This window comes from Salvelinus namaycush, chromosome 7 (assembly GCF_016432855.1).
Source record: "Salvelinus namaycush isolate Seneca chromosome 7, SaNama_1.0, whole genome shotgun sequence".
Taxonomy (NCBI): Eukaryota; Metazoa; Chordata; class Actinopteri; order Salmoniformes; family Salmonidae; genus Salvelinus; species Salvelinus namaycush.
In genome coordinates, this window is record NC_052313.1 from 22,338,751 (window position 1) to 22,366,712 (window position 27,962).

At 41.3% G+C, this 27,962-nt stretch overlaps 4 protein-coding genes across 4 annotated transcripts; all 4 read right to left on the reverse strand.

Moving 5' to 3' along the window:
* Positions 1 to 2,875: 2,875 nt before the first annotated feature.
* zgc:56231 (uncharacterized protein LOC406257 homolog) lies at positions 2,876 to 9,601 on the reverse strand. Its single transcript, XM_038997245.1, has 18 exons — positions 9,470 to 9,601; positions 8,928 to 9,038; positions 8,606 to 8,725; positions 8,325 to 8,463; positions 7,425 to 7,609; positions 7,216 to 7,303; positions 6,927 to 7,106; positions 6,667 to 6,778; positions 6,513 to 6,575; positions 5,677 to 5,823; positions 5,299 to 5,464; positions 4,786 to 4,962; positions 4,504 to 4,643; positions 4,078 to 4,243; positions 3,716 to 3,860; positions 3,445 to 3,521; positions 3,200 to 3,319; positions 2,876 to 3,103 (listed from the first exon to the last, which is right to left on the reverse strand). The coding sequence occupies exons 1-18, from the start codon at positions 9,599 to 9,601 to the stop codon at positions 2,876 to 2,878; spliced, it is 2,496 nt and encodes an 831-aa protein (XP_038853173.1).
* Positions 9,602 to 11,046: 1,445 nt separating this feature from the next.
* rps20 (ribosomal protein S20) lies at positions 11,047 to 12,958 on the reverse strand. Its single transcript, XM_038996969.1, has 4 exons — positions 12,828 to 12,958; positions 11,909 to 12,008; positions 11,636 to 11,709; positions 11,047 to 11,268 (listed from the first exon to the last, which is right to left on the reverse strand). The coding sequence occupies exons 1-4, from the start codon at positions 12,828 to 12,830 to the stop codon at positions 11,086 to 11,088; spliced, it is 360 nt and encodes a 119-aa protein (XP_038852897.1). The 5' UTR covers positions 12,831 to 12,958; the 3' UTR covers positions 11,047 to 11,085.
* A 1,250-nt stretch (positions 12,959 to 14,208) lies between these two features.
* Positions 14,209 to 15,216, reverse strand: mos (v-mos Moloney murine sarcoma viral oncogene homolog). The gene has a single exon (XM_038996970.1). The coding sequence runs from the start codon at positions 15,214 to 15,216 to the stop codon at positions 14,209 to 14,211; it is 1,008 nt and encodes a 335-aa protein (XP_038852898.1).
* Positions 15,217 to 18,865: 3,649 nt separating this feature from the next.
* On the reverse strand, positions 18,866 to 27,951 carry plag1 (pleiomorphic adenoma gene 1). Its single transcript, XM_038997759.1, has 3 exons — positions 27,824 to 27,951; positions 22,976 to 23,338; positions 18,866 to 22,748 (listed from the first exon to the last, which is right to left on the reverse strand). The coding sequence occupies exons 2-3, from the start codon at positions 23,224 to 23,226 to the stop codon at positions 21,530 to 21,532; spliced, it is 1,470 nt and encodes a 489-aa protein (XP_038853687.1). The 5' UTR covers positions 23,227 to 23,338; positions 27,824 to 27,951; the 3' UTR covers positions 18,866 to 21,529.
* Between the last annotated feature and the right edge of the window lie 11 nt (positions 27,952 to 27,962).

A 27,962-nucleotide genomic window follows, 5' to 3' on the forward strand; every position in this document is an offset into this window, starting at 1 on the left:
TGGGTACTGGACTTCCTGACGGGCCGCCCCCAGGTGGTGAGGATAGGTAACATCTCCACCCCGCTGATCCTCAACACTGGGGCCCCACACGGGTGCGTTCTGAGCCCTCTCCTGTACTCCCTGTTCACCCACGACTGCGTGGCCATGCACGCCTCCAACTCAATCATCAAGTTTGCGGACGACACTACAGTGGTAGGCTTGATTACCAACAACGACGAGACGGCCTACAGGGAGGAGGTGAGGGCCCTCGGAGTGTGGTGTCAGGAAAATAACCTCACACTCAACGTCAACAAAACAAAGGAGATGATTGTGGACTTCAGGAAACAGCAGAGGGAGCACCCCACTATCCACATTGACGGGACAGTAGTGGAGAGGGTAGTAAGTTTTAAGTTCCTCGGCGTACACATCACGGACAAACTGAATTGGTCCACCCACACAGACAGCGTTGTGAAGAAGGCGCAGTAGCGCCTCTTCAACCTCAGGAGGCTGAAGAAATTCGGCTTGTCACCAAAAGCACTCACAAACTTCTACAGATGCACAATCGAGAGCATCCTGTCGGGCTGTATCACCGCCTGGTACGGCAACTGCTCCGCCCACAACCGTAAGGCTCTCCAGAGGGTAGTGAGGTCTGCACAACGCATCACTGGGGGCAAACTACCTGCCCTCCAGGACACCTACACCACCCGATGTCACAGGAAGGCCATAAAGATCATCAAGGACAACAACCACCCGAGCCACTGCCTGTTCACCCCGCTATCATCCAGAAGGCGAGGTCAGTACAGGTGCATCAAAGCAGGGACCGAGAGACTGAAAAACAGCTTCTATCTCAAGGCCATCAGACTGTTAAACAGCCACCACTAACATTGAGTGGCTGCTGCCAACATACTGACTCAACTCCAGCCCACTTTAATAATGGAAATTGATCAAAAATGTATCACTAGCCACTTTAAACAATGCCACTTAATATAATGTATATGTATATACTGTACTCTATATCATCTACTGCATCTTGCCATCTTTATGTAATACATGTATCACTAGCCACTTTAAACTATGCCACTTTTATGTTTACATACCCTACATTACTCATCTCATATGTATATACTGTACTCGATACCATCTACTGCATCTTGCCTATGCCGTTCTGTAACATCACTCATTCATATATCTTTATGTACATATTCTTTATCCCTTTACACTTGTGTATAAGGTAGTCGTTGTGGAATTGATGTTATTACTGCATTGTCGGAACTAGAAGCACAAGCATTTCGCTACACTCGCATTAACATCTGCTAACCATGTGTATGTGGCAAATAAAATTTTATTTGAAACAGATTCAACCGCAAAGGGCACCTATCGGTAGATGGGTAATAAAATAAAAAGCAGACATTGAATATATCTTTGAGTATGGTGGTTATTAATTACACTTTGAATGGTGTGTCAATACACCCAGTCACTACAAAGATACAGGCGTCCTAACTCAGTTGCCAGATAGGAAGGAAACCGCTCAGGGATTTCACGAGGCCAAAGGGGACTTTAAAACATGTTTTCACTGTCATTATGGGGTATTGGTTGTAGATGGGTGAGAAAAGACATTCCATTTTGAATTCAGATGTATTAAGTCAAGGGGTGTGAATACTTTGACGGCACTGTATAGGTTAACTTGGGGGTAAACGCCCCCTCCTGTAATTCTCACGGAAACGGTCACCTGTTTTTCTCTAAACATTTTCCCTGGATGCCTAGTCTTGCAACTAAATCAACTTTTTCACTCGAACAAAATGATTGAGGTACATTTTAGAAAAGTTACATATCTAAGTCAGATCTATAAACTTTTTATATACAGTACAAGTCAAAAGTTTACACCTCCCATTCCAGGGTTTCTTTTTTTTCATTGTAGAATAGTGTAGATAAACTGAAATAAAACATGGAATCAAGTAGTAACCCCCACACAGTGGTAAACAAGTCAAAGTAGCCACCCTTTGCTCACTCTTGGCATTTGAGGTAGTCACCTGGAATGCATTTCAATTAAGAGTGCCTTAATTTGTGGAATTTCTTTGATTAAAGTCCCCTTGTCCGAGAGATTTACATGTTATCACGCCAGCCTACATGAAACATCTTATTTTAAGTGTTTCTAAAATCCCTTATGGGAACAATGAATGGTGGAAAAAACTGGAACCATTACCCTGTTTGATAGCTAGGCTGTATGGATATAACTACTGTGGGGCTCTATTTTGACTGGAATTGTGTTGTCATTAAGGTGCAGCATTTATTTCAGTTCAAAGTAGTTGTGCTGCTTTCCCCCCTTGTAATTGCTCAACGAGATTGACTTCCGTAAAAATAAAAAAAAATTGGGGTGCCCATTATTAAGTTTAAGCACAAAGGTCTGTGCAAGGCCCTGGACCAAAGGTACTAGATGAAGAGAACTTGTGACTAAAGACCATTTGTATGGCACCTGAATGTCAACGTGATGTCCAGCTTTCTCCACTTTGACGAACCAACTTCAAACATAGCGAAAGAGCTACAATGTACTTATGCATTCCGTGAGAAGTTAAAATTACAGTTGAAAGCCATATAAAAATTGTCATAGTCTTTCAGATATGGTCTCCCAATGAAATGGATCAGTTATATTCAGTAGAATTTTATTTAAGACTTACAACAACAACAAATAAAACAAGGGCTCTATTCAATCCACATCGCTGAAGTTCAGCGTTAAATTGTGATTGCAATTTGGAAACATTTCCTTTCCATTTCAGAGACCGTAAACACTGCACATTAAAGCAATTGGAAATTAATTTATTTCACGCAATCTGTAACACTTCAACGAGACAGATTGAATAGAGCCCTAAACATTTTTAAAAACAGGGTTAGACTGTAGTTAGTGGAAGGGCCTTTTCAGCAAGGGTGTGGTCCGGACAGATTTCCTCAGTGTCCTGGCAATGGTGCTTGTTCGTGGCGACGTCACAGATTCCCTAATGTTGGCCATGAAACCCCGCTTGGGCTGGACAGGGGACTTCTGGGATAGCTTGGCCAGCTCTTCTTTTAACAATGCCAGTTCTTTGTCCTTCTCCAGACTGCCCTTACCTATACTCTCCAGATCCTGTGCCTGAAAACAGAGATTACACTGCACATCAGGTTTTCCTACATGGACACTGACAAACTAGGCTTAAATTGTACACACACAAGTTCATGTAGTCTATACCTGGTCAGCTAGCTTCTTATGTAAAGTATCTATTTCTGACGTTTTTTCAAAGAAGCGTTCTCTGGCCTCATGTAGTGCATCATTCAGAACTGCAATCCTTTTTTGCAAAGACACAATCAGCTGGAAATAAGCAAGAGACATGCCAGGTTTGAGTTCCAACACTTGGGTTTCAAAATGCATTGCACTGCTTTCCCTTATAGAAACACCAACTGTAAAAGTTATGCCTTCAGGCTAGGTTTCCTTACCTCTTTCTGCTCACCGAGTTTCTCCATCGCACTTTCTTTCAAAAGGAGTTTGCATTGCTCTGCATCTTTGGAAACAGCTGTGAGAACATCCCCTGCTGAGACTTTGAAATCAATAGGTAGATATAAATAATTAGCCTTTCCTTTAAATTGATATAGGCTTATTGTGCACAGTGATTTGTAGTTTAAGGTATAGAATATAGGCTTACTGTACAATCAGATTTACAGTTTGTTAATTAAATAGATTCAACACTGAGGGAGATGGTGTACTGACCCGTTAACCCTTCCTGCATAGCCACAGGTGGTGGTTGTGAGATGCTCTCTGTCTGGCTCGAGTTCTCTTTGGTTGGAACCATAGATGAACCCATTGTGGAACCTGACAGCTTGTGCTCCATCTCAGACAGCTTCTGTTCTAGTGCCTATAGAGATTGAGTCCATATTTACCAAACCTTTGCACCAACTACTAGTTTTTTACTTCCCAGAGGAAAAACAGGAAACGTATTTCCCCTCAGGGGAAAAATTTAACCGGCACAAACACTTGGAAGATCTGACCCTAAATTGACAGAATTCATATGACAATTTGATGAGGTGGTTGTGGCAGGACCTTGTCAGTCACCTAAAGTGAGTGTCTAGTACCTCTACTTTCTCCTGCTCAGCGATGAACTCCTCAAGGGGTACGTAATCATCCTCTACGCGCTCCAGCGCCCTCTGGTAGGCATGGTCCTTCAGGGCATCCTTGTACATCTCAAATGTGTTCTCCAGCTTCTCCTGGTAGCTCTCCTTCAGCTCAGCCACCTGACGACTAGAGAAACATTTACACCATCCTTTTAGAAGATAATTTGGAAGACAGTTTATGGGTGTGGACAAACGCACAAACAGTGGAATTGTAAAATTAAGTGAAAACTACACAAATGCTATTCATTAGATCTTAAATGAATTGCACACTATGGTGCAGCAATGCACCGCATCCACCACCAATGTGTAGCACTGCATGAGAACACTAACATAGTGGAAAGGGGGAAGGCGTGATCGTGCCCCATTTGACGCTCGGGGAACACTCACTTCCTGAGTTCTTCGCTTTCCATGAGTTGCTGCAGCATGGCGTCTCCCATCTCCTTGCGGATGTCAATCTCCTGGACCAAGTTCTTCCGTCGCTCAGCCAGGAGCTTGGTCCTGAGATTCTCGATTACATTCATGAGATCCTAGAAGACAGCAGCAGTTCATAAAGTAATCAGACACCATTGATTCTGTAAATTAACATGATATTGCATCCATCCCTATGAAATAAAATCAGAAACAGCAGAACACCGGCAAAATCTTTTAGACCGTTTGGATGGAAAATACCTCCTGGGGTAAAATAGACATGTCTGCTTCATCCTCATCCAGCAGCTCTTCTTCAGACAGGTAGTTCTCTAGAGCCTGGTCGTCGATGACCCCGTTCTTCAGTAGAGGCTTCCCATCACGCCCCACCAGCCGCGGGGTCAGAGACTCTAGACACTTTGTTGGGATCAGCTGGACCACCTAGGACAACAAAGGTGATTAGTACCAATAGGGTTCTGGCCAAAAATAGTACACTATATAGGGAGCCATTTAGAACACTTCTAGTACTTCAGTTTAGGGTGTGGTACTTGTTAACTCCACATACCATAATTCTCACACTAATCCTTATCAATGCGGGAGAGTGAAGTACACTTTGTGGCTAGACATTTCAACAAATGGAATTTGACCGTGACACCTATAGGTGGATTAAGGGCATTGCAACTGACCACTACATTTTTCAACCAAAGTGAGAAATTCATAGAGTCAACTCTAAACCTAGATGGAGTAGAATGTTGACAGGGTGGGCGAGAGACCAACCTGCTTAGCGATGGCAGAAAACTTCATGACATGGAGAGTTTCATCATATGTGGATGCACACTGATTGATGTTCACAATCATGGAGGCTCGGCCCTTCCCACAGAAGATGGACTGGAAGATACGGGTCAGTTTGCTCTCCCTGAAGGGAATATAGCCGTTTTTCATCCTAAGAGAGGGGATGAAAGGATGACGACTCTTGAATTCATCAAATAGCAGCTTTCCAATCAGTTTCATTCAGGGTTTGGAAACATGCATTTTTATTTACCTGACAAATCAGGTTTGTGTGCAGCATTTGGTCAAATTTGTCGAGGTGGTTTTGAAGCAGTGGTGTTTATACAGTCATTCTGGTAATCAATGGCAGTGGTACTTGTTCTTTACCTGTCACTCTGATTGCTGCGCAGGGCAGCGATGCATTTCCCCAGGATGAGCAGAGAGTTGTTGATGTTCCCTGCTTCCTTCAGCCTTTCCCCAAATGTCTTAGTTTTTCCGCATCTTTCCGAGCCAGCCAGGTCACACAGAGAGAGTCTGGGGTGGAAAAGAAAGCGTGGACTCTTGAGCAAGTTGCAGCACAGCATTGTAATTAATCCTAAAACTGCATTATGAATTTACTCAAACAATGAAGCTGACAAATTAAGGATAACGGAGGAGTCGATTTCTGCTAACTGCAGTTAGGTGAGTAAACCATTGGTTGGATTTTGTGTTTAAAGCACTTAGAGCAACAAGTATTGTGTGCCAGTGTTGGATTCTAGCTTGAAAAACACTTATTCATGTTACCATATTAAAACATATTGATTACTTTAAATGTGTATGCAAAGTTATTCAGTTGAGCCTATGGAGGCAGGCAAAGGGCAACAGTATGCTTTTAGTCACTGATACGGTAGGACAGCCGTGGATTAGGGAGGAGTGAGGAATTCAGCTCAAGGTCAGATGACATGAGGAACATACCAGTTACACACATGCCCACAAATGTTCTAGTAGGAGGCGGGGCCAAGACTACACTCGTGAGAGGAACCAATGAAGTTTGAGTAGCAACAGAGATCTGTTGCTAGCTAGCTGTGCAGGGAGGCGACTCCTAGTAGGAAGTTATAAATATATGTGCTTGTGGAAACATTTCTATGCTGCCGTTTGACCCAGTGGGTGAATAAACTTGGTTTGAGTTTTTAACTCTGTTTAGAACCTAACACCAGGTACAATATGGATGAAAGTCAACTCACTCTGACATCGCTTGAACCTCAGTTCCATCAATTCTCAGTAATTTTATGGTAAATATGCTGTGGCTGTGACAAGGGGAAAAATGTAAAGACAACAATTATTTTATGCATCTCAGCAATCCACATAAGAGTATAAAACAAAAGTGAGTGAACATGCCTTCTGCTTGATGAATGGTTCATCTTAGTGGAAGCAGCACTTCGGTTTTTATTTCCAACTCTGAGAATTTTGCATGCCTCCTCGGAGTTGTGAACATTGATCCACCTTAGATCTGAAAAGGAAAAATAGGATTACATCCATTTCAATACTACATGAGCTATGGTCTGCATCAAAGCAACCATTGAATAAAACTGAAGGGAACTTGTGGGCACTTTGTTTCAATGGGCACGACATCCCACTGCCTGCCTACACACACACACCTCTGACATACGAGTTTCCCGCACTGTCCTCACACACACGGAGGGCTGTGCGTCTCTTTGTCTTGGAGGTGGGCGACGCCTGCAGCAGGTCATACACGCTCTCGTTGTAGATCTCGTAGAAGGACACCCACAGGGCGAACTGGCTCCGGTCCCGATCGCCAGGCGCAGCCACAAACTCAACTAGGATGCAGAGAACCACAAATGATCCCGTTTAGGCATTTCTATCAATAGCCATTCCAGAATACAGATGTTTGACTTCAACAGAGATGGGCTTACAGATGTGATGTACCTGTGTTATCGTAGGAGACTGAGAAGGAGAGGCTTCCAGTAGAGGACGTGTGGGATGAAACGCCACTGACGCGTGGGGGTTCATTTTCCTATGTGGGGGTGAAGAATGAAGGTGGTTATAAAAGATCAGGGTAACAAACAAAACCGTAAGACAACTTCACATGACCCATCAACTAATTAGGCTACTCCACATTATGTGTCCGTGTTCACCTCTTTGAGTAGAGCAAATATAGCTGCTTTGGTGTTTCGTTCCTGTTGGACCTGGTCAGGCCCTAGGTACTGAGCAGCGCTACCGAGGTACGGCTTCAGATCCATGTTCTCATACTGTCTCCCTTTGATGTGTCTGAAGATGACATCCAACGCCTGGGGGAGAATACCAGGGTCTTTCTGGGATCCTGCAACATAGCAACAACAACAAAATACAGAATGTCTGTCCCTTGCAGCCAGTCCTTCATTGACTAGTATCAGTCACAGCCAGCTGTATTGGTTTCAACCAAAGTGTAGAAACCCTGGATGACCGAGAGGGGGCGATGTATTGAAGCCACTGCACAGCCATTGTGGTACTCCATTGTAAAGACTTTTGGAAGCTATAGAAATGCTTGTATTAATGTCTACAGTCATTTTCTATTAAATCATTATGTGATCAGAACACATTCATTAAAAAAATAACATTCCTTAACTTTTTGGGGGAGTACTAATGCTATGGTCCCCACTACAAAGAAATACTAAGAAACACAATTTTGTCCTTGAAACATTTAATTGAAATGCTGTAGAATCCCATGCATTCCTATGGAGGACTGCTTCTGAGTACCACCAGTATTGCATTGGGTGGCTTCAAAGCCTCTAATTGGCCAACACATAGAATAATCATCATTGGTTTCATCAGGTAAACTCAAGGATAGAGACGTACAGTCTGTCAAATGGGATATGGGGCAAAAATGGTGTGTTAAGTGTGAGGGTCTCTCCCTTGTCCTCCAACATACCAAATGCAAGAAACTTAACACACACCAACACAGCAGATCCTATCCAAACAGAAGTTGGGTGGCATAATTACCTTTGATTAGTAGGAAGATTACAATGAGCAGGGAGGTTACTTACTAGCAGACTTACCTTGAATTGTGTGGGTCTTGCCTGCATTGGTCACACCATAGCTGAAGACTAGAGCATTCTTCCCCTCCAGATAATCGTGAACTTGGCTTTTGATGGTGCCTTCGAAGAGATCTGCCTGCTTCGTCTCGGGCCCAAAGATCTGAGTGAAATTAAAACATGAGACCAAGAACATTACATTTCAGTCATTTAAGAGGCACTCTTATCCAGAGCGACTTACAGTCAGGATCAGGAACCACCCAATTGTTCCAAAACAAGGCATTAATCACATACGTAAGCCTAACCTGAGAGAATGAGAATGTGTGTATCGCCTGGCCAACGCCCTTCTCACTGCTCTTCATGGTAGCAGAGCCTTTGGGCGCATGCAGCATTACGGTCCTGGCATTCTCAAGAACCACACAACCCTGCAGAGAGACGAGAAGATCGTGGGAGAGGTGTGGATCAGGGAAGATAGTTTACAGGATTCAAATATTTTGTAAACTTTAAATAAAAACCTGGAGTCAAGACAATGACATATGGTACATTTGAAACCTGACCATATACTCTAAAATATTACTGTTTAGATTAGGATCAGCATTTTTTTAAAATGGTCCCATTGCCACATACCTGGTCCTCATTGCTGGAGATCTCATCCTTGGAAAAGGGCCTCACCCTTAGGTAGACCCTCAACTGCTGGTGTTTCTGCTGCTGCTGTTCTGCAGTGTCCAACACCTCACTCTGGCCAGGGGAAAAACATTCATTAAGTCAATACAATCATGTGTTGCATCCTTAATGGAACCCTATTCTCTATGTAGTGGTCAAAAGTAGTGCACTATATAGGGAGCCATACAACAAATTACTCAAACTGTCAGTCAATAGGCCATTGTAACATTATCAGAACTTCAACATTGTGGGCTCCCGAGTGGCGCAGCAATCTATGACACTGCATCTCAGTGCAAGAGGCATCACTACAGTCCCTGGTTCCAATCCAGGCTGTATCACATCCAGCCGTGATTGGGAGTCCCATAGGGTGGCACACAATTGGCCCAGCGTCATCCAGGTTTGGCCGGGGTAGGCCGTCATTGTTAATAAGAATTTGTTCTTAACTGACTTGCCTAGTTAAAAAGGTTACATGTAAAAAAAAAAAATGTTTTAAACCTTGGGAGTACCTGCATGGAAGCAATAGAGGAGAGTTCTGAGAGCACATCTCGATGGGGATTCCATGCATGGAGATCATTACATGTAGATTCCATTGCATCAAGTACTGTGCCATCATGGGTCAAATCAATGATTGTTGTCATGACTAAGCAAGAAACAGATGTTAAGGATTCAAATGTATGTGAGAACCAATAATTTTGCTGTATTTCACATTGACTTACGACCGGAAGAAGCCATAGTGTTGAATGAAATAGATTGCTTGTTTACAAGCAAGGAAAAATACTCTCCAACAAATGTTGATTAAAAAAATAGAAGTATTGTATATGAACCTAAACACAGGATAACTTGCAGTCAGAATTTCCAATATCAGTAAGCAACAAACTCCACATAAGACCAAACAACTTCAGGTTAAAATCAGTACTTAATTGAGAACAGGTGGAATCCTGGGTTAACCAATCACTTTTCAGAAGGTTTGCACAATCTCAAATTGGCCCCTACTATCACTATAGGTCCATTCCCCAATTGCTGATGTCATTAGGCAAGCCGAAATACCCACCCATTCAAACATGCTGTGAAGGTTCGGTTTAGATTTTATTTTTAACCAGCGCTTGTATTATTTTACACTTCGTGTTCATTCAATCAGATGTTGTGCAATGTGACACATGAAAAAACAGGATTTGTCTGCAATGGGGCTTTAAAGGATTGGTTTGGCTTAAACTAACCTAATGTACCTGGCGTAAAAGAAAATGCCTGAGCGTAGTTCACACCCAGTTATCAGCAGAAAGGGAAGCTAGATTGAGTTACCCGTTTCCCTGAAAACCAGATTTATAATTTGGCAAAAGCCATTGAGTTAGCGTGGTAATAGCTCCACCTTGCCCTCTGATATGCTATGTAGAATGTCAGCCATACTGTATATACCTATCCATGCCTTCCAGAGATCCGCATGTGTCCAGGGTGGGGGCTTCAAATCCATTTCATTCACGCTATATTGACTATACAAGGCATGCCTTGTCTATAACATGTGAGACTTAATCCAGCCACTAGGTGGCACCCAGTAAAAAATTCCTTTCTTTTTCTGATTAGACAATAAGTGGACAGTTGAAAGCAACTCCCCAGCTGGCATACTAGCCTATTTCCATATCTAGACCACCTAACTATTGAGATATACCCGTACTCGATTCCTCTCCCATCCTCACCTAAAGACCGTGTGACGCAAAATATTTTGCACTATTACAGGTAGGAAAAGGAACACAATCAATGACCAATAACCAACCCAATAAAAATTCCCCTTTCAGTGGTAGCATTTGAAGGTTCTCGTTTTCACAATCAACAAATTTGCATAAACACCATAACCATTCAGTGGTCTTAAAAGTCCATTCACCATTGATAAACATCCTGTACTGCAAGCCCACACCAGGCTCAGCCAAGTTGAGAAAGGCAATTGTAGTGTTGATAAAATAGTCCTATATTGACTGAGCCAGTTTCATAGAATAAACTTACCAATAAAAGCACCACTCATAGTTAGTACCTGCAACCCCGGCAACATTTAATATCCCTCAACATTGAATGAGCCAAAATATCCACGCAATTATGTTTGAAGCTTTTATTGCATTGGGTACAAAACAGCTTATGCATCAGCGATGGTGACCTCAACCTCTACACCAGGCTCAATGCTGATTGAGGTGATCTGCTTGACAATCTCAGAGGGACTGTGCAGGTCGATCAAACGCTTGTGGATCCGCATTTGGAAACGATCCCAGGTCTTGGAGCCTTCTCCACAGGGTGTCTTTCTGGTGGTGATGCGCAGAGTCTGAAAGGAGATGACAACAAAATAAAACAGGATACCACCCATCAAATGGTGAGGTGAAGTGTCATTAAATATTTTGACCAAGTGAACACAACAGCACAACTTCAACACCTTTCCCTGGAGCCTAATGCCACCTGGTGGAAAACAAACTACCATTTCCCCTCAACTTACTTAGCCTTAGTGATCATTTTATTTGAAAAAATTGTAATGTCGTCCCCTATTCAATCTGAGCCACCACTGGGGAGTGGGCAGAAAGCGAAGGGTCGTTGATTTGGCATCACCTCTATAGAGACCCAGGGTAGACCACAGATGGGAGTCCCAGGCTGTCAAGGATGCAGGAAAGACCATTGTATATATCTGGTGTACATACCTTGGTGGGCATACGGACTGGTCCCTTCACCTTGAGGTTCTTCTCCTTAGCCCCACGGATAAGGTCCGCACACACTAAGAATATTAAGTAAAAGGGCTGCATGTCAAAAAAGGTGACATCATGCACTTCAACATGCCATCAATGGGTCCACATAGCTCAGAATAGCGTATTATGAATCAGAATTTATCATAGCTTCAGCTATGTCATATCAAGTTTTTTTTATCCTCATAGCCAAAGATGTTGACAATGTTAAAGTATTTAAAGTGAAGGTACCCTTCTCCAGAGACTTGACGTTGCGGCTGGTAAGGGTGATACGGATGCGATGGATGGCAACCTCAGCCTCAACAGGGGCTTTACCGGTGTCCTTGAACGCCTACAGTGCAAGGAAAGAATCACGCATTAAAAAACAGAGGGCAACTAAGTTGAAAGTGTGCTTCAAATGTGTAGTCATGGCTCAGAATAGCGTATTATGAATCAGAATTTGTCATAGCTTTAGCTATGTCATAGCAAGATGTTATCCTCATAGCCATTGGTGTGTAAGTAATTAATGCATGTATTGTAGCCAATTCTGACGGTTCTAAATCCAAGCTCCAGAAATGAAGCGAGCGATGAACGAGAATATCAGCAATTGCAGCATCTGGTAGTTAGCTATTGATTCTAACGTTCACTGAAATATTAACTTGCAGCTACATTGTCATGGTTTGGTGTCAAGATGTAGTAACGTTAACCATCTACACTTAAGGCTTTAAAGTACGTTAACCAAACATTCGTATCAAACTGTTTGGCATATGGGGAAGCAATAATGAAAAGGGAGGGAAATATCCGGTTGGCTAATAAGCTAATGTTAGTTCGTTAATTAGCCAACAAGGTAAAGCCAAAAATCAGGAATTGGGTCAGACTTCAGTTACTCGACTCATTTAAAAACAAACCAACTATACCTCTTCACATCAAGACAACTCAGAACTAGTTCAACGTTATCTGATTCGACCCATTAAATTGGCAGAAAGCCATCCAAAATGAATAGCTACCTACCCAGCCATCTTCACTGGCTAGTTAGCTAGCTAGCAACTACACGTGCAACTGCCCGGATTCAGAGCGACTAACGTCAACAGACTGTCCATCTATCTAGTCTCCGCATTGCGAGCTAGCTATATGGAGATATTTGCGTATAGTTGAAGAAATGAAACGTTACCATTTTCTCTTTATATTCCTGACCGACTTATTCGTAAGTTCCAAGCGAACAGCGGTGAGTCAGGAACGTTAGTTCTTCGCGAAAGGGAAGGAAAGAGGCCTGCTTCCGTATATATACGCACTACATCCGGGCACCACGTGACCTTTGTGCCAATAGAATAGCCTGAACACCAAGGAGGCGTATCTGAACCAAATCACCCCTAAAGGCCCAGTTCGAATATTTCGAAAGGGCACCCGTCCTCCTCTACTCCCTTGAAGACTTGAATATACAAGACTTTATTATCCGTGTTTTCTACGGAGTAATGTCATGTATGTTTCTATGTAATGTAACGCACTGGACCACAATGCAAATACTTGACTTTTTGTTATCCCTGTAAAAATGTTAAAACGTACTGTGTGTATTTTTTTGGTTTCAAATAAAATCAATCAGTTCTTCCAAGGGACCTAGCTTTCTACCTTCCACCTGAAGAAGCCTGTAGTTTCTCTGTTGTGTTGAGTATGGTGCTGTGGCCAACATGGGTAAACTTTTCTGCCTTGTCTGAAATGTGATTATTGCCTGTGTTGCTGTCTGCTATGTAGGGCTGTTCTTGCTTTTATGTGCTGCTGTTTTAACCACCTTCAACTAGCAATTTCATAGCCTAAAATCAGGTAAATTTGCAGCAATGTTGATATTTTTTCCCTTATGAAAATACAAATGGTTCCATTTTCTTCTGAGACAAGACACACCCATTGTATACATTTTGTTGAAGGTTAGGCCATAGATTAGTCAGCTTAAGTTAGTTTCTAAGTGTAAGCCTAAACACACAATTACCAAACAAATTATTTCAACATGAGCAAAACAGGTTAAGCTGTTTCTGTTGATGCTGTAGAAGTCATCCCACTCTAATGCAGTTACAATACTAGAAAACACCATTCCACTACGAATCAAGGACGTTTAATGAAATCTCAAATATCTAAACTTTACATACATTAAGTGTGTTACATGCACAGACTGCTGCTGACATTAACATTTATTTGACATTGAAACATTATTAAATCCTTATAAATCAAGTAAACAAGTAAAACAATCTAGTCCACAGATCAAAACCAACTTCAGTATCAGAAATGTAAATCGTTCAAGAGGTTCTGCGTTTTAAAAAATGAGTAGATTAGGTAGCATGCGTTAGAAATACACTTAAGCAGAATTGGCAGAAGAATGACAGCATCAAACTAATCTGTGGTGTCCCATTGGGGCTTGCCTTTCACAATTCACTTACATTCAGTAAGACAACATGGGAGTCTATAACTGGCTGTGCGTAAATTTAAAAATCTGTAAAAATGTATGGACACAACTGACGGATCATACCATGAATCGGCTGGCTTGAAAATGACAAATAAAAAGGTTAATGTTCGGACCGGATCTTGTCCAGATCTGTGATGACATCTTGAGCGCTTGGTCTCCAGCTTGGCTCACCGCTCCAGCACTTGGACACAATGGATCGGCAAAGGCCCCCATGGTGTGACTTGAAGGACTCATCAGTGACCGAGGGGCGTAAATCGTATGCAACTACTGCGTATAAAACATATTGCCTGTCGCCTGTATAGGGCTGCTCTCTGGTGATCATTTGCCAAAGAGTGATGCCAAGGGAGTAGATGTCGGATTTTGGAGACACGTCTTCCCCCTTCAACAGCTCAGGCGCTCGGTGGGTGTAGGTGCCCCCGCCATGACTCATTTGTGGGCTGGACCGATCCCCCCCGAGCTCCAATTTCAGTGAACAGCCAAAGTCAACAATCTTACACACATCCTCCCTCGAAACCAATACATTGGCAGGTTTGATATCCAAATGAACAATACCATGAGAATGCAAGAACTGAAGACCATGCGCAATGTTTTTGGAAAACGTAATCCACCTGTCCACTTCGAGCGTCTCCGCGCAACCGTAGATGACCTGGTGGAGAGTTCGTTCACCTGCGTATTCCATCACTATTGTGCCAATGTTGTCCCCGTTTTCTAAATTCTCCGGTATGCACGTGGTAGCTGCTATAATTCGCACAATGTTCTTATGGCGTAAGTGAGCTGCATTTAGCTCAGCCCAAAAACTTTGCCTGGAGGCGAGCTTATTCTTGACGCACTTCTTCACTTTTTTGACAGCGACAGTCTCCCCAAAGTACACACTTCTGTAAACGGACCCAAACCCCCCAGATCCGATGGGCTGCATGGATTGCAGTTCCTTCCAATCAATGGTGGATGACCATAGCCTGGTTGCGACCTTCCCATGGAACCGTTGAGTTGGAATTCGTAGGGTGGAATCGTTGGAATACTTTGCCAGTGGACTGCTGCAAGCTCCAAAATCGAGAGATGGATAAAGGTCTTTAGGCAACAAGCGTGTCAGGGGAATTGGGGATGGCATGTTCGGACCACCTTGTGCGCTTGCTGTAAAACGAGAGCTTGCGCGTGTTGCCTGTCTATTCACACAGCTGTCATTAGATCAGTTGATTGCTGGACCAAGAGGTAGCCCTAATGAGGAGTTGCCTCTGATTTAAAGTCACAGTCACGTTTTTTTATGGGAGAGACTTCAATCATGTTTGAAAAGGTAAATCTTGCTCTCATTGAATGTCATTCCTTGAGCACTGTATATACTAGAAATCAAGTGCTGCATGTAAAAATGTCATTGGATGAATACATTTTTTTGTCAGTAACCTTCTTTGTTGATCTGCACATCTAACAGAACCAGTGGCTAAAAGCACAAATTGGATCAATATGCATAGGCTTATCTTCCAGTAAAATGTATTAATTATACATGATTTTTGTCTTGAAGACCTTGAATATGACCAAGAAAGTCAATTAAAATATGATTAAATAATTAAAACTCCAGGACAATTCTCATGCACTTGTTTCACTATATATAAAAAAACAAATCAGCACTCATTTTACACACATACTGACACACACTTAAAAAAATGAACCAACAACTGTGGACTTTTGCATGAATCCTTCTTTTATGTTTATTGAGCTTTCATTACACTGTGTAATAACAGTGGAGTTGAAGACTGCAGCTCTTCTCTCTCATAGCAGCAAGGTAGTATGAAAACAAATCAGGTTACTCAGCCAGATAATAAATAATCTGTCTCTTTGGATGATGTCAATGTTAGAAAATTTATAAAAAGCTGCAGCGTTAATTTCTATTTTACACAACTTATACACAAATATATGAATTATTTTGCCTATATTTATACAAGTACAACAGTAGTTTGTAAAATAGATTTTAAGTAAAATATACATGATTAGCAACATGAGTCCATTCTCACAGGATGGCATTGCAATGAACAACAAAACCAACATGGCTGGAATGCAGTTTGCCTCTGAACAAATCCCTCGCTATAAGTACTACTAGTCCTTTAAAAAAACGTGTCCCCTATCGTGGAGTCATTATCTTCTTCATCATCATCTTCATCAAGGTAATCTCAGCCTGATTTTATACTGAGGCAACAAGTGAACACTCTCCCAAGCCCTTTCATGTCAATCACCAGGATGACAAAGGTTCCCCCATCACACCGCCATACAAAGTGAAGGAGAGAAGCATGTGACATTTCAGGCAAGTCCATACAAGGCCACAAATAGTCACAGTACAAAAAATATATGTATATGAAAACAACCAGGCACACACATGCCGACCATACAACTCAATTTTATATTTTTGTAAAAACAAAACAAAGAACTAGAAAAGAGGTCTGTAGCACCTTAAGGAGCTTTAGAAGTATCCATTAGCAGCTTGATCCAATACCAAAATATTGCAATATTGCAGTGTTTCTTACATACACATTCAACATGGTTCACTGGCACCACTGAAGCTTATAATGAAGGTTGACATGAATTGCTAAAGGTCTGTGTCTCTCACTGAAGAAACCCCTCCAACCAGATATTCAGTCATCCATCAGGGAACAATAAAAGTGTAAAATATTGGGGATAAAAAAGTATATGAAAATATCAGTGTCCCCAAGCACTTGAGCCTTATAAGTTACTCCAATACCTTTAGTCCAACCTGTCAATTAAAAAATCATGTTTAAGGCAACAAAGTGTGTTTAAGTGTAAATACTGGGATAGCTACATACACTAGCTCTCTGAATACTTTATCAAGGGTTAAAAGCCAAACAAATTGCCAGCATAGATATAGATGGTAAGAAATGTGGCATATTTGAAATGGCAGCAATGATGTGAAAATAGAGTCTTTACTATCCGACAGATAGATCCCTCAATGAGACACACAGAACATTTGTGCAAGTAAAGCAAATGACACTTAATGATAGTAAAACACTGTAAAAATTGTACCTGTAAAAAATAAAACATTTAATATTGTATTTACACGTTAACTTTTTCTAAAGAGCTAAATATGACATCTATACTTTGTAATAAAGGAATTTTAAACAAGAAAAAAAGTACTGGAGGAAACAAAGGCATAACATTTTCCGAAAGTGCTACGATTATAGAAGAATCTGCCCTATATAGAGGCTTACCAAACATTTTATGTAAAACCACAAACCTTCAAGATACATTGATAGCACTCAACCCCATAACACTTGAAAACATTACACAGGCATTCAGCTTCCCCTTTCAATGACATCCCGTGGCCCTAACTAAAGTGATATTGTTTTCATTCAAGAAATGTTTAAGGAACATGGAGGATTCAAATAAGTGTTTTGCCTTAATGGTTATTTTTAACAGAGTAAAACAATGTGAGGTTGCACATTTTTTGCTCCAAGGGAAAACACTGCTGGAGTCTGTATTATGTAAAATGCATGAGCTAAGTAAACACTGTATACCAATTGTACATTCACACAATTTGAAAGGTTGTGATATACAGTCCAAACTGAGCATAGTCTTTTTTGAAACATACAAGTTGGAGATAAAGCTGAAGTTGCAACCTAAAGTGGACCTCACTGTAAATGAACAGCCCAGCTACTGTACTTTTTCAGTCATTAGAAATCAATCAAATTAATATCCACTCCCATAGGTTACATGAACTTACAGAGTTGGTCTATGTGAGCATTAAAGATTTAGTAGAAATATATCAAAACAGTTCCCCCACTAATGTTTTTAATATAATATATAATTATTTCAATGGGATCTATTTATAAAACTGATTATGGTTTACATGAGAGAATGAAATAGTAAAACTTGATTAATTCAAATGGATATGCAGTACGTTGCTGCTATTGTTCAGAACGCTATAGGCACATTTGCACACTTGCATGTAATCGGCCCTGCTGTACTGAAATTAACGTGGTTGAAAGGTGTCTGTGAGGTCCTCATCTCCCTTTGAGTGAGGCAAAGACACCTATAAATGGCACGTCTCGAACGAGGGTAAAAAATACTGTAATAGATATCCATTAAGGCCAAAGGTTGACTTTTACCTGAAGCCAAACCTCTATCATCATAGCATTACATCCCAGGGATATCAATATCATTCCTTCGATGATGGGATTGAATTGATCTGGCTACTAAGATCTAAGTTGTAACTGAAAACATCTTCCATACACTATCACTGAACAAAGCAGAAACATAGGCGTTTAGATTTACAGATGCACATGCACGCATACATGCACAAGCACACAGTGCCAAGTACACAAGTTCCTAAAGACTGACATTATTCTGGCAGTGACCTAAGCTGTTTCATCTTACATACAGTACCAGTCAAAAGTTTGGACACACCTACTCATTCAAGGGTTTTTCTTAATTTCTACTATTTTCTACATTGTAGAATAATAGTGAAGACATCAAAACTATGAAATAACACATATGGAATAATGTAGTAACCAAAAAAGTGTTAAACAAATCAACATATATTTTACATTTGAGATTCTTCAAAGTAGCCACCCTTTGCCTTGATGACAGCTTTGCACACTCTTGGCATTCTCTCAACCAGTTTCACCTGGAATTCTTTTCCAACAGTCTTGAAGGAGTTCCCACATATGCTGATCCCTTGTTGTCTGCTTTTCCTTCACTCTGCGTTCCAACTCATCCCAAACCATCCCAATTGGGTTGAGGTTGGGTGATTGTGGAGGCCAGGTCATCTGATGCAGCACTCCATCGAAAAACCCTTGAATGAGTAGGTGTGCCCAAACTTTTGACTTGTACTGTAGTTGTTCAGGAACTGTTTGACAGCAGCAGGGTCAGTGTCTCTCAGCACAGTGTTACAGCATCTCGCTCAGAGACAATTCTGGGACTGTCACTTCTTGACCAGACCAGACCTGTCATCCATATTTCATCATTGCTGGGATTTTCCTCTAGTTTCTATATCATACAGCACTATACAACACATCGTACAAAATTGACAAGATCATTTAGAGACACTAAAAACCAAATCCTTCATGAACACTCTTCAACCGTGGCGGCCAAGTATGAACTCCAGCCAAGTTCATATCATGCAGAGGTGTAGAATACAGTACTTTATCTAAACCTTACATACAATGTCAAAACAACTGTTTAAATTGGCGTTAAGGGGCTACTTCAGGGACTGGTAAGATAAAGTAGCTGTGTTTCTGTCTCAGCATTTGTAGAGAAGCATTTTCTGTACTGAGCTGATATGCTGGTTGCCATTGGTCGGAATACTTATATTTGAGAGGGTTCCTTCTTTGTGAATAGTATAACAAGAGGAATCTGGCTGGCTGTAATATTGTATTTACCTGTTAATAAAAAAACACAAAATAAAATAAATAAAAACCAAAATATTGTAATTGTTTTATGGGCCTTGAAGATAATCTTGGATTACTGGATACTGACTTGAAATGTAAAATTGGGACATCCCTTTGCTCTGAGTGAATGAACAATGTGTCACATATTACATTAAAAGTGCTTTTGCATTCACTACTCTGAATGTCTGCATGTGTGAGGCACAAATCTCCCATTCACACATTCAGACATTACTAATCCATCACACCACCTAGATGAGTTGTAACAGGCAGTTCTGTTCTGACCGCTCTACACAGCCTCCCAGATTTTCTACGTGAGGGTCCTCACCTCTGCAATCACATACTAGCCCTTGGCTGGAAACACAAACACGTGATGTAGGCTCACACAAACCTTAGCATACTGATACAAAGTGTCCAGATACCTGTTTAAAGATACCCATCTAGCTCTTCAAACTGCACACTGGACATATTTTTCTTTTTTAACTGGTGATTCTACTACACTGTTTCCTGCGGATTAAATATTGCTAACATTATCCTTGATTTGATGCATGATTGGGTTTGCCTGACGACTCAAATGGAATTCTTCCGCTGCTCTATGTTCGCCACATACTTCAGATTGAGACTGCCATCGTTGAAGTTGTTTGTGGTGACATCAAAATGAGGGCTGTTGTACAAAACAAAATCATCAGCAATTGGATCATCTTTAACCAATCAGAGTATCAAAGCCAATGACCAATTTTCTAAACGCCGCTTTACCCACGTGTGTTCTGGCTCTGGCCCAACCCATCCGTTTCTGGGACCAATCAGAACAGTTAGAATAAGTTTGCGTTCTAGAAATCGTCGGGGAGGTGCTCAGGCCAATAGCGTTTGGCTGGAGCTCGGCGTTTGGGTAGCCAGGCAATGATTGAGTTAAAGCTCCCCAAACTATTTCTAACCTCATATCCGGTACTAAAACCGGTAGAATGAGGAAAGACAAATTGACCCCAGTTATGTGGCAGTGCTTTAATGTTGTTTCTACTGTCTGGTTCCATTTCGGTCCTTTAGCAATTTTGACCAAGGGGTATGAAGCAGCGAAGGGCTAGGGGCCGAAATGGAATCAGGCCTACGATTACATTCTTGCCATAAAATGTGTATATTATCTTGTCCCTTTTATATGAAATAAAATGAAATGAGGAAGAACAACTTAGTCTATCTATAGCTGAGTTATCCCATCGGCCTATAGGGGAACTACTAAGCAGCAGCAACATTTACAACCATCAGCGATACCATGACACTATTCTGCCTGACAACTCAATCGATATTTGGTTGACTTTGGTTTTGATGGGGAACAAGGATGATTCTCACACTACATTCCACAAGGGGCTTTTCAGTACCTTATGTCTAAAAACATATGATTGCATTGCTATAAATCTTAAAACAAAACAAAGAGATAGACATTTAAAAAATGGTTAGCGGTGAGGACATTCAACATCACACAAAAGTACAAAGTTCTATATGAAAATATGGTTAAATCTACATACTAGGTTCAATCTACTCCAAGGTAAAGGGAGTTAAGAATATAGATGGGTAGAAATACATCACTGCAATCACATTCCTAAATAAATTCCTCTATGTAAAACTCCAAAACCCTAGTTATGTTTAACTGTTGTTTGAACTAAAATGGACTGTGTTGGTCATCAACATTATAGTGGTGAATTTGCAAGGGCGGTGAAGATATAGTATTGTTGACACTAACCACATGAAATGTCAACCATTATCCCATGGCTTGAGCTATGTGGTTGAGCCAAACGACTTGTGTATGTGGTATGTGTCAGTGCTGATACTCACCCATACATCTAATATACTGTGTCAGTATCTGTATGTGTAGAATCCCATAACTGTTGAACAGAAGTGCTATTACGTTGTAGTTTTGTGCAGACATATTCAAAAATGTGTTACTGGCATGAAAATAATAATTTGCAGAATATAATTTTTTATCAGCCTGTGTGTGTTTACTGTACGTGTGTAAGTGTGTGTGCATGCGTGTGTGTTGTGTCACTGGAAGGCCTGGTGAAAGCGGGGCAGTGTGGTGGTTGTGCTCAGGTTAGAGCTGTAGGAGGAGGAGAGGCTGTGGAGGGGGCTTACATCCTCCCCGCTCCCTGTCACCTCGTGAGAATCAAGGGGCTGGGGCGGAAGCTGGACGAGAGACAGCGCCTCCTCTGGCGGGAAGGGGACCCCACCTAGACCCCCACCGCCTGTCACCTGGTGCCCATAAGGAGGGCTGTTCAAGGGCAGGAAGTTGAAGAGCTGTGAGAAGTCGAGCAACGAGGAGGAGGCCAGCGACTCGCCCGCTGCCGCCGAGATTTTGGACAGAGATGCCTCGTCAGACGAGGTCTCGTCCAACGAGCCCACCTGGGAGTCTAACTCCAGTTTGGAGGCGGAGGATAGCTGAGCCCCCTCGGCCGAGGAGGACGGCATGCCGCTCTGCAGTTCCATCAGATACGTCTCCAGTTCTCCCTTTAGATGTTGCTCCCTCTCCAGAGTGGAGACGGAGTATGAGGTAAGGTTAGAGCCCAGCTGGTACTTTAGGGGGAAGGGGTGTGGGGGGTTGGGCTCTGTGTCCAGGGGGGGCATGGTGGGGCAGTGGTGCTGGGGCAGCAGAGGGCCACCGTACAGGTTGAGCTGGAGCTGCCTGTGCGGCGTCGACATGGTGGCCAGCTCGCCCTTGACGCCTCCGGCTAGCCCACAGGAGAAGGGTGAGTCCAGCGAATCGGCCGGCTCCGTCTTGACCCTCAGCAGCTCACGGGCGTGGCTCTTCTTCATGTGGCGCGTCAGGTGGTCCTTCCTGCCAAAGCGCTGGGCGCAGTACTGGCACAGGAAGTCCTTGCGGCCTGTGTGCACCACCATGTGGCGGCGCACGTCCTTGCGTGTGTAGAAGCGGCGCTCGCAGTGCTCGCACCGATGCTTCTTCTCTTTGGTGCCGCCCGAGGACTTGCCGGCGTGGGTCTTAAGGTGCTCCAGGAGAAGGCCGGTGCTGGCGAATGGCTGAAGGCACACCTGGCAGGTGAGGTCTCCGCTGTTGGCCGCATGAAGGGCCAGGTGACGCTTGAAGCCCAGCTTGGTGTTGTAGCTCTTGCCGCACTCCTGGCAGGCGAAGGCCTCCTTGTTGGGGTCGTGAGTGTGCAGGTGGTTCTTCAAGTGATCCTTGCGGTGGAACATTTTCTCACAGTACGTACACTTGTGGGTTTTCTCTGACGAGTGTGTTGCCATATGCCTTTGAACACAGATGACAATCCATCAACACTTTATATTTCAGCAATAACTCTTAGTGCTTATGTAGGCATGCTAGTCAGGACACATACGTGTGATTTTAAAACTTAAATAATACATGAATGTATACAATGACAGACTACTAAAGATAACAACTACATATTACAGTAAGTGTTGTACATATGAATACAGTATGGCCTACTAGAAGATAACAGGTGCTTGTTCTGTTACCGTTGCAGCTTGTATTTGGAGACAAAGGCCTTGGTGCAGTCCTGATGGGAGCACCGGTACGGTCTCTCTCCTGTGTGTGAGTAGGAGTGCACCTTTAGCTTCTCCACGCTGTTGAAAGCCTTCTCGCACAGCTGACAGGGGAAGTTCTTCCTGGGCTTGCCCCCCTCCGCTCTCTTGCGCCTCCCTGTGGCCGCCGCGAGCCTGGCTTTATCCGGAACGTGGTCTAAGTGCCCCTGGGTTCCCGTGGCCATGGCACCCTAGGGCAGCGCGGCTGGTTGGACAAGGACGCGGTGCCCACCTACTGTCAACGACGCTTGTTCTCTCTCCAGTTTTATGTGCTCAACACCGCCAGGACTCAGGCGCCTGAAGATGTGTGTGAGAGAGAGGGGGAGGGGAAAAGGTTCATGTTCTCATTCAAAAGCGTAAGAAGAGTTCTACTGCAATTCCATATCATTCTACAACTAGGGGAATACATTTATAAATTGTATTACAGACCAGTATTTATGAGAAACCCTGTACGGGCCATTCATAGATTACATTTATGAGATCCAGATCCAGATCAATCCAGATCAAATCCAGTCATAGAAAAATGTAATCAAGCCATTGTGTTTAAATATGGCATTCAATCTTTCTTGATCCTATATTTCTCCACTATCGGGACATGATTCAAAAGATTTCCAGTGTAACATTCCCGCAACAACAGGAACGCAGCTTCTGCCAAACCCGCATGGCTAATTATCCATGTCCTCTCAAGCTGGATCATCCCGGAGCAACTAGTCCTGACTCCCGATGCAAGCCGGGAAGGGAAGTGTGCAGGAAACAGGGTGTAAAGGAAGTGCACAGGAGCTCTCAGTAAAGACTATGGGGAGAGCATACATGTTTTGTAATGTACACAATTATTGGAGGGGGTTATTAATGCCAAGCTCAGGCGTGTTAAGGAAGGCATCCATAGCTTGATAGTTATGTCTTTAGATAGAGCTAATGCTTTATCTAAAGACATAACTATCCCTTTTCCTTGCTCTACGCTATTACAATACATAGGTCATGTTGTGTGAAGGGGATTTTTCTAAAGCTATATGTATGGTAACGGCCTTGTAAGGTCACCGCTCTGGAGCCTTTCTTAAAAACTCTCGAGGCTGCACATTAAACCATCTTTGTTTGGACAACAGTCTGAGCAGCCTTATACAATTAATGATAAGGTGAGCAAATCATACTGAAAAGTGATATGGTTGCGATACATGTAGTCACATAAACATGTATCATAATGCTATTGAAAAAAATTGAGGTTTTCTGGCCGTTAACCTTAATCTTTAAAATGTTACAAAATAAAAAATAAAAACACTTTCTGATCTAATGATTATAAAAACCATTGCTGATGATCTGTATTCACAATGCACAATTCTATAAACTGACAAATTAAAGCAGTTCAAATCAGGTATTTAGAATTTCAACAGGGTTTACACATTGATGTCTGGATTGATTAGAACTGCAAATCCTCTCAACATGACCATGCTTCTCGTTAAGACAAAACGTCATTCTTAATGTAACATTAAAACAAACATTTGTCTCTTTCTCAACCCTCTCACTATCTGTCTACCAACATTACTTTATAGACATATATTCGATCATTTATGTTAGATACGGGCAATTCCACTGTAGCAGAGTGACACTTTAAAATGTATATCAAACAAAAACCAATGATTACAGAGTTAAATTAACCATACAACTCTATGCACAAGGACTTATTTGAACAATTTCCACATTTACTTGAGGAACAATGCAGATGCAAAGTTTGGTAACAGAATGACTGTATCTCTGACACTATTCTCTGGATATTCATACACAGAAAAAACATCTGAAAATACATCATCCAATTGTATTTGATACACCTTACATTGGTGAGCCTTTCAGCTGTAGCCCCATTGGAGTACTCCAAATTCAAACATGAACCAATGATTAAAGTGTAAAATATGACATTTTACATAAAACCTAGACAATACCAGAGGCCATCTGCCTTGAAAAAGACAGCATTCCAAAAGAGACTGGATTACTGGAATAGGTCAATTAAAATTTGACTTTTTTTTTGTCTTCTGATGTGAACAGATGAAAAAGGCACTACATCAATAATGTAAAGATATAAAGTATATCAAATGCTCTATGAATATTAAAACTTTAAAGCCAATTGAATAATTTATTTCCAAAACGCTATATCCACCAATTTTTCATATTTTAGTTTTTTCATCAGAAATTATTGCTTATGGGTACCTCCATGTGTGTGTAAAATATTACTGATCTCAGATTTTGTATAATAGATTTGAGATGTTTATAAAGATGTTTTATTTTTTGGGCAAAACGCTATATATCCATTGTTGAGCTGGAATGGGATGTTCATATCCTGTATATTCGACTGTGACGTGTGGTTGTCTCACCTAGCTATCTTAAGATGAATGCACTTACTGTAAGTCGCTCTGCATAAAAGCATCTGCTAAATGACTAAAATGTCAAATGTAAATGTTTTACATACAGATATCATATTACTGTAATGAATTATAATTTTTTTAAATATTGATATCACAAAAGTATCATTTGTTCAGTTCTTTACTAAAAAAATGAGCTATTTGTTACATTTGACAGTGTAAAACCTCACAGTAGGCTACTACCTATTTCTCTGAGAGTGAGGTGGATATTTGGCATTTTGCAAACAAACATGACTATTTGTCTCTCTGAAATGAAACCATCAAGTGATAGATTTGAGAAGAAACAAAACATGTCTGTCATTGAACAACCCTATGCCATGATTAGATTATGAAAAAAACATACCAATCTCTTCAATTTAGTTAAACAATGAAAGCTAATTTAACCAACATTTCTGAAAATTGATATGTAGCATTTTAGAATGAAACTCTTCAATTGTTGATTCCATTCGACCTTATACCAATAAGAAAATGTAACCTAATTTGTTTAATGTAACTGTACAGTTTTAAAAGATCTAATCAAAAACTAGTATTATCCCAAAATCTAAGACATATAAAAGTTGCAAGTGTTTCAATGCAACAAACAAGTGTTTTAATGCAACAGATTCATCTTATTTAGATACATTTCACATGTTAAATGTTATAGAAACAAAGTTACTTTTTTCCTCCTCATCTTCTGGTGCAAATGCTTCTAGAATAAAAACTTTATTAAAATACATAAAATAAACAAAAGTTTTATCTGCAATACAATATAATGCACCCCAAAATGAATGAATATAGTCAAGTTATTACATTATGAATAGCAAAATATGTGGACCCCAGTTAGCCTAACTCAGATTATAAGAATGCAGTGATTTGCACACACTTCAGTGACATTACGTAACAATATATATTTAGCATTTCATTTAAAGTTGTTTTTTTTACAGATGCATCTGACATGTTTCGTCATGTAAATGCCAACCGAACCCGTTCATAAAATGATAAAACAAGGAGAAGGCAGGGGAAAGCCTTTCTCTTTAAGATGAAAAACTTGTCACCATGTGAAAACCAATTTAGGAGAGCAAAGCACACACTTCAAAAGCAAGGTTTTTTGCATCTTGCTATCCACCATATCAGCCAAATAGTTATTACATAGGAGACAACATCAACATATTGGCTGAACATGCACAATAAGAAATCCATAGCGCAATTGTGCCATTCAAGAGAAACCTCCCCAAAACGGCAAATAGCCTACATGACTGTAAAACCCAAGCCAAACAGCATTGTGAACCCATCTCGAGTTCACTTGTAGAGGTTCTGCCATGTTGCTATAGGCTCCTCGTGCGTCCTATAGCCATGAGCAGCACCAGTCGGATAGCAGGGGCTCAATGCTATGGCTAACAATAACCTGGGAATAGCTTTATACACGACACAAAAAAACAGATAGCCTACTATATCAGTGCATCATACATGCAATGCTACTGATCATCATGTCCAATCTGAATTTGATAATATAAGCAACCTGCAAATATAAACATTTTAATTAATCGCATTAAAGTCAATGGGACGTGATTTTGATGTAACATAGCAGCAGCTTGTAACATCATCCAATGCATGTTGTTAAACTTAGTATAACTCTCTGTACAAAATAGACGGACATGAACACATGCATAAGCAAATGTTTAGCATCGCCTAATTAGTTTGCCCGCAGTTCTCCCTCCATTTTGGTTGTTTATGGTATTGACAAGCAACTTCTTCTCTTCGATACTTGTCTATTTAAACTAACTCAAAGTTGCACTGTCATCTCTGATTTTAGTCAAAGACGTGTTCTGTCTATAGGGCCTACATTCTGGATGAAAAAATGACATAATACAGTGATAATAAAATCATAATTCACATATTAAATTTCGTATTTTCAAGTTTCGGCAAAATGCTTCTATCGATAAGGGCATGTTTACAGTGTTTTCTGGTGTAGCCTTCATGTGAGTAAAATTAAAAACAGTATGCGCACAGCATGCATTTTTAAATAATTTTGATATATTTAAGTGCGCGTGTGTTCCCGTCGGCTGTCCTCGCAGCACTGTTGTTATTATATTCAGGAAAAACTTAAACGAAACAAAATTGCTAAACTTTTCTTAACTTTTCTCAACTCAACTGTTTCCCATGGTTGTTGACATTCACTATCACGCAACGTAACATGCCTAGCACTAATGACACAATTTATTTAAATTTTCTTAATATTTCTGTCTTCCTTTGGTTTCCTCTGAGGTCCCAAACTGGGTGCTGATTAACACAAACTTTTTTCCCTAGCTCACCCCTCTCTCATAATTTGAATAACCCCGATATTTTAATTCAAGAACTCCGTAACAATTTACTTAAATTACGCCAAACTCACCCCAGGAGCCTTAACATCCTTTCTACGGAGTTTTTCTTGACTTTCAACTATTTTCCGAATTTTTTATAATTTTTTTCTCATATTTTTTGCTAGACGCGGCGGGCCTGAAAATTGTTTGCTTTCCCCTCTTTCCAGCAGC